At 63.9% G+C, this 6,389-nt stretch overlaps 1 protein-coding gene across 1 annotated transcript in view; it reads left to right on the top strand.

The window, feature by feature from the left end:
* SEMA3F (sema domain, immunoglobulin domain (Ig), short basic domain, secreted, (semaphorin) 3F) overlaps positions 1 to 6,389 on the top strand; it is an 11,316-nt gene that overhangs the window by 2,919 nt on the left and 2,008 nt on the right. The window contains exons 6-15 of the mRNA XM_009887755.1: positions 1,966 to 2,059; positions 2,460 to 2,579; positions 3,635 to 3,774; positions 3,852 to 3,966; positions 4,169 to 4,238; positions 4,362 to 4,506; positions 4,623 to 4,845; positions 5,668 to 5,756; positions 6,053 to 6,094; positions 6,345 to 6,386. Of these exons, the coding sequence (XP_009886057.1) occupies positions 1,966 to 2,059; positions 2,460 to 2,579; positions 3,635 to 3,774; positions 3,852 to 3,966; positions 4,169 to 4,238; positions 4,362 to 4,506; positions 4,623 to 4,845; positions 5,668 to 5,756; positions 6,053 to 6,094; positions 6,345 to 6,386 (1,080 nt within the window). The remainder of the gene's footprint in view (positions 1 to 1,965; positions 2,060 to 2,459; positions 2,580 to 3,634; positions 3,775 to 3,851; positions 3,967 to 4,168; positions 4,239 to 4,361; positions 4,507 to 4,622; positions 4,846 to 5,667; positions 5,757 to 6,052; positions 6,095 to 6,344; positions 6,387 to 6,389) is intronic.

Below are 6,389 nucleotides of genomic sequence, written 5' to 3'. Positions count from 1 at the left end.
CTCCTTCTCCTTCCCACCGGCATGCTTCCGACCCCTGGGCTGGGCGCCCCGTGCCATGGGCATCCCTGCCGTCTCCTCCCCTCTCGGCACAGCATCCTCCGGCCACCGGCCTGGCGTCTCCGCTCTCTTTCTTTCACTAACTCCTTCCTCCCAGGCCGTGCACGGGTCCCCCACGGGGGACACTGTCAGGGACGGTGGCTCCCCATTCCCCGCTGCCAGCTTTGCCCGGCTCCGGGCTTTCTGTGTCCCTTGGAAGTGGGCTCACATGTCGGCAGAGCCGTGGGGCTCCGGCTGGTTGAGGGGAGGATGGCGAGGCGAGGCGATGTGCAGGAGGTTTTGGTAGGGTCTATAAAAACATCGCCGAGCCGCCGCTTTGCCCTGCCCTGGGAGGGGATTGTGTCATCCCCGTGGGCAAGCGGGCTCAGGGAGGCCGTGGCATCCCCGGATTCTGGGGACACCCAGCATCCAGCCCACCCTGACAGTGTCACCCCCCCCTGAGCCTCTCCCCTCCGGACTAACGTGGGTCGGTGCATGGGCCGGGGAGCGCGTGGGGCGCGGGCAGCCTGGGGCTCCGTCCCTGTGTCCCTCCAGCCCCTCCGCTCCGAGGGGGACCGCTCCGAGGGCGGGTGGTAGGAGGGCGGAGGGCAGTGCTCGGCGAGCATCTCGCCGGCTTCGGGCAGCTTCTGCTACCAGTTTCCCCAGTGGGGAAGCACTGTTGCCACTGCAGTCCCATCAGGACCACCCCCAGTTCCTCTGTCCCTTCCGAATCTGGCCCCAGCATCCGCAGGGAGGCTTCCCGGGGGCTGCCGGCACCCGCTTTCTGGCAGCTCCGACACAATTCGAGACACATTAGCTGAACGGCAGCAACGGCACCGTGACGGCTCGTGGGTTGCCCGACCGGGTGCGTGAGATGGTGTGACTGGTTTGCCCAACTCGGGAGAGGGGCCAGTGCCGAGCAGAGGAGGTTGTGATGGTGACGTGGCGCAGGCAGCGCGGTGCAGCCGTGGGGATGGCAGAAGTGTGAATGTCCCCATCCTCTGGGTGCCCCAGGAGGAGCTGGCATGAGCAAACCCTCCGGTGGGAGACGTGAACGTCCCGGCTCCCCACCCCTCCTGCCCTTCCCAGAGCCAGCGGCTCTGCCAGGACCCTTCTCACCTCTCGACAGAGGTTGGTCACCACCGTGGCCGTTGCCCCTGTGTCACAGCCAGGGCACAGGGCCAGCGGGCAGCTCCACCAGCCTGATTTGTTTGCTTGAGGTCCCCCATGCTGCTGCTTAGTCGTGTCTGCGGGGTTCTATACACTGGGGTGAGGGGTGACCCCCCCAACCGGCACCGGCAGAGGATTTTGCGTGCGTTTCTGGAGGGCGTATGGGTCTCGCCTCTGGCCGAGGACATGTAATGGTGCTGGGTATGGCCACGGGGAAGGCAGAGGTGACAGAGGGGAGATGGCTCCTAACAGCGTGGGGCACCTAACAGCACTCACCGCGATGCCACCCTGGGGACGCCTGCTGGAAGATGGGTCTTGGCAAGAAGAGCGCAGTGGGTCCGGCAGCCAGGCTGTGCCGAGCTGTGCCGCTGGCCAGATCCTGCCTTCTGGAGCTGCATGACCTGGAGATGGCCAAGCAGCGATGTGCGGCGTGGCCAGCTGGAGCGAAGAGGTGGCCAGAGGGAGATGTTTGCCCAGAAGCGGGCCTGGGGGACAGATGTCCCATTTCAACCTGGTGGCTCAGCCAAATCTCCAAGCAGCGGAGGGCACGGAGAAGCACCCAGCAACACCAGAGGAGTAGCTTGTAGGAGCTTCAGCTTCTCAGGAGACCTGCAGACCCCTGGTGTGGGCCATCTGCATCCGTCCTCACTGCTGGGCTCCATCCTGGAGGAGGCCACCTCTCCTGGTGGGCTTCGGAAGGTGCCACAGGGATGGAGGGGTAAAAGTCTAAGCAGCTCCTTGGTTTGCTTCCTTTTTCAGGATTATATCTTCTACCTGGAGCCAGACAAGCTGGAGTCGGGCAAGGGAAAGTGCTCCTACGACCCCAAAGTAGACACCGTTTCTGCGTTAATAAGTGAGTCCTGTAGCTCCCTGGGACACCAGGGCTGGCGCTGCCTGCCTTGAGGAGAAGGAACGTGCAGGCAGGATGGGACAACTGCTCCCACTGTCTTCCTGCATTGCCCAAATATCCCCAAGGAGCCAGGTTCCTGCCCCTGCTACCCCTGCCCGCTCCAGCTGTGGATAGCCGGGCACCCGGGATGCCCAGCCCTTGGGCACCTGGCCCAGTGGAGGTGAGGGTCGTGGTTACAGACCAGTGCCAACCTCCTGAGCTCTCTGGGATGGCCACAGGCAGTGGCTCTTGGTTGCTTGGTGGCTACCAGCTGGGGCTGAGGCTGGATGGAGCCTGGGGCAGTGGGAGAAGGTGGGTGGATGGGACTAGGTGGGAGTCCCCAGCTGATCTCTGCCCTCTGCAGATGAAGAGCTGTACGCTGGCGTCTACATTGACTTCATGGGTACGGACGCAGCCATCTTCCGCACCATGGGCAAGCAGACAGCCATGAGGACAGACCAGTACAATTCACGCTGGCTCAACGGTGAGTTTGGGTGTCACTGGCCCAGGTTTCCTGGGGACCCCACGGCTCCAGCCCTAGAGAGGAGACTCGTCATGTCATACTGCGTCCTTTTCCCAGGGCAGAGACAGTAGCCAGTATGGACAGGCAGATGGGTGGTGGTGTGGAATGGATGGGTGGTGGTGTGGGATGGATAGGTGGGTGGATGGATGGGCGGACAGATGATGGATGGACAGATGATGGATGGACAGATAATGGATGGATGGGTGGATGGATGAATGGATTGGTGTATGAGGGATGGATGGATGGACGATGGATGGATGGGTAGGTAGATGGATGGATGGGTGGATGGATGGATGGATGGATGGATGGATGGATGGAAATCTAGGCAGAAGAGCAGAGGGATAGCTGTGTGGAGCATGGTGACAGACATGCTGGGAGCTTTGCTGGGCGGCGGGAGCAACCAGCTGGTGAGAGATGGGGCTGGCTCTGCCGGAGTCCACGCATGGGTTTCTGCTGGGCTGAGATGTCAACCATGTCGCCTGCGATCGGTGACCCCAAGCGCTCATCCTGCCCCCCTCGGAGCAACCCTGCCCGCGGGGCGGCAGCTGAGTAAACAGAGCAGAGCAGATGGGCTGATCCTGCCGGGCCAGGGAGCCGGCAGGGTGGTAACCCGAAGAGGGGGAGCTGTCAGCACAGGCTGGGCACCGGCTGATGGATGGCAGGGAGAAGCTTCCTGAGAAGCTTCCAGGCTGTGTGGTTCCTCCCCAGGGGGGAAGACCAGTTCCCACCGCCCTGCTCATAGAGCTGCTGGAGCCTTCCACCCTGTGAACTTCAGGGATGCTCCCAGGGACCTCAGGGATGCTCCGAGCCCCTCCCAGAGCACCGATGATCACCAGAGACACACGGATCCTCAGTCCACCTCTGTAGCTCTGGTCCAGCTCCCATGCTCACCCTGCAACCATGGCAGTGCTTTTCCAGGAGTGGGGCGATGCTGGAGGAGAGGGGGGCTCAGCATCCCACCGTGGCATGGGGCAGGGATGCTGCTGGGCCGACCATGCCGTGCCATGCCCTTCCAGACCCGGCCTTTGTCCGTGCCCAGCTCATCCCCGACAGCAGTGAGAGGAACGACGACAAGCTCTACTTCTTCTTCCGAGAGAAGTCGGCCGATGCCCCGCTGAGCCCTGGGGTCTACTCCCGCATTGGACGCATCTGCCTGGTAGGTGGAGCGGTGGGCAGGCAGGGGAGCGGGCAGCGGGGCAGGCAGGGCTGACCGCGGGGGTCCCTCCGTTGCAGAACGACGACGGGGGCCACTGCTGCCTCGTGAACAAGTGGAGCACCTTCCTGAAGGCCCGGCTCGTTTGCTCCGTGCCGGGACCGGATGGGATTGAGACACACTTTGATGAGCTCCGTGAGTGGGCGAGGCGGGAGCCGGGGGCCTTCTGCAGCCCTGCGGGCTTGGGGGACACCCTGGGGAGGGCTGAGGACCCCCTGGGTGCCCCCCACCTCTTACTTCTCCCACGCGGAGCTGCTCTCCCCCCTACCTCAGCATCCCTGGGCATGAGGGGGGTCTCGCCTCCCCCATGGTGACACCCCCATCTTTCTGTCCCAAGAGGACGTCTTCATCCAGCAGACTCAGGACACCAAGAACCCTGTTATCTACGCTGTGTTCTCTGCTTCGGGGTAAGTGCTGACCCCCCCAGCATGGAGCAGTGGAGGGGTGTCCCCAGCTGGGTGGGGGTCTTGGTGATGCCGTGGTGGCGGGCAGCGCCAAGCCAGAGGGTGGCAGCAGGTCCTTCCTCCCAGGTCGGTCTTCAAAGGCTCTGCTGTCTGCGTCTACTCCATGGCCGACATCCGCATGGTCTTCAACGGGCCCTTCGCGCACAAAGAGGGACCCAACTACCAGTGGATGCCCTACACGGGCAAAATGCCCTACCCCCGGCCAGGCACCGTAAGTACCCCCCGGGCACGCTTGGGGAGGTGAGCCGGCGCCTGCTGGGCAGCCATCACCCTCGGACTCATGTCCGGATACCGGGTCACCGAGCACTGGTGACATTTGTGCTGCAGTGCCCCGGGGGGACCTTCACCCCATCCATGAAGTCAACCAAGGATTACCCTGACGAAGTGATCAACTTCATGCGTGCGCACCCGCTGATGTACCACGCCGTCTACCCCACCCCCCGCCAGCCGCTGGTGGTCCGCACCAACGTCAACTACCGCTTCACCACCGTGGCCGTCGACCAGGTGGATGCAGCAGACGGGCGCTATGAGGTGCTTTTCCTGGGCACAGGTACCCACGCCGCGCACCGCGGGGAACGCAGCATGCTCCGGCGCGGCCCCGGAGGGCACGGGCACCACCAGGGCTGGCCAGAGCACGGTGCCCTCCGCCACACTGGAGCAGGGCGAGGGGCTGAGACACCCTTCCCCTCCCTCCCGAGATCCCTGCCCCTCCTCGAGGCTCCAGCCTGGTCTTTCCCCTGCCCCGGTGCCCATCCCACGGACCTCACCATCCAGCCTGCTCCTTCCCCTGGCCTAGTTCTTGTCCCCAGGGCCAGCGATCCAGCATGATACCTCCCATCCCAGGGATGCCACCGTCCAGCCTGGTCCTTTCCCAACCCTAGTGCCCATCCTACAGGCTCTGTGATCCAGCCTCATGCTTCCCATTGCCCATCCTAAGCCCACCATCATCAAGCCTCATGCTTCTCCTGCCTGACTGCCCATCCTAGAGGCGCCAACACCCTGCCCTGTCCTTCCCCAGCCCCAGTGCCCATCCTGGGGGCACTGGTGCCCAGCCTGGTGCTTCCCCTGCTCTAACATGCAACCCAGAGCTCCCGTGATCCATCCTGGTCCTTCCCCTGCCCCGGTGCCTGTTCCCAGCTGCTGTCCCCACCCTGTCTTGGGTGGTAGCAGTCCCTAGCTCATGTACCACATGAGCTGGTACGCTGTACGCCGCACACCAGGCACAGCTGCCCGATGTGGCAGGAGAGATGGGGATGGGCTTGGGGGGGTGTCCTTCCTCCCCCCAGCTCCAGCAGAGACCCCTTTCCCAGGAGGGGAGGGCACGGGTGGCCAGGGGTGGTACTGAGCACCTGGGCACCGTTGTGTCTTGCAGATCGGGGCACCGTGCAGAAGGTCATCGTGCTCCCCCGGGATGACATGGAGACGGAGGAACTCATGCTGGAGGAGATCGAGGTGTTCAAGGTAAGGGCTGGCCTGTCCTCCACCCTCCGCTGAGGGCCCTTGACCCAGCCAACCAGCCCCTTGGGACATCAGCCAGCCCCTTGGGACACCAACCAGTCCTTTGGGACACCAACCAGCACCCTGGGACTCCAGCCACCCCTTGGCTGGCTCTGGAGGGACCCCAAGCATTGGTCATCCTGCCTGCCCGCCCCTGCCCACCTCTGCTGCCTGGGGGGGCTCTGGGGTGCCCACCCCGGGGCTGCAGCGCCAGGGCAGGTGGTCACCTCTCCATCTCCTTCACTCCTGCTCCCATCTAGGTGCCAGCACCCATCAAGACGATGACCATCTCCTCCAAGAGGGTGAGTCACAGCGTGTGGTGGGGGCCCAGGCAGATCCTACCACTGGCCCAGCCACGGCGCTGCCCAGTGTCACCGCAGCACCAGAGCGGCTGGTGGGGAGGCATGTGGGTGGTCGTAGGGCAACCTGGCTCCGGTGGCTCTGGTGTCTTGGCTGGTCCCGGTACCGGGAGGCTGCAACTCATTCTGGGGGGTCCTTACAGGGTGGGAACGAGATAACATCTCACCCCGTCCTCTTTGTGCCCCCCAACAGCAACAGCTGTACGTGTCCTCGGCGGTAGGAGTGACCCACCTGGCC

The sequence above is a fragment of the Charadrius vociferus genome, unplaced genomic scaffold (assembly GCF_000708025.1).
Source record: "Charadrius vociferus isolate BGI_N301 unplaced genomic scaffold, ASM70802v2 scaffold2206, whole genome shotgun sequence".
In the NCBI taxonomy this organism is placed as follows: Eukaryota; Metazoa; Chordata; class Aves; order Charadriiformes; family Charadriidae; genus Charadrius; species Charadrius vociferus.
This window is presented reverse-complemented; position numbering and strand designations above follow the sequence as displayed.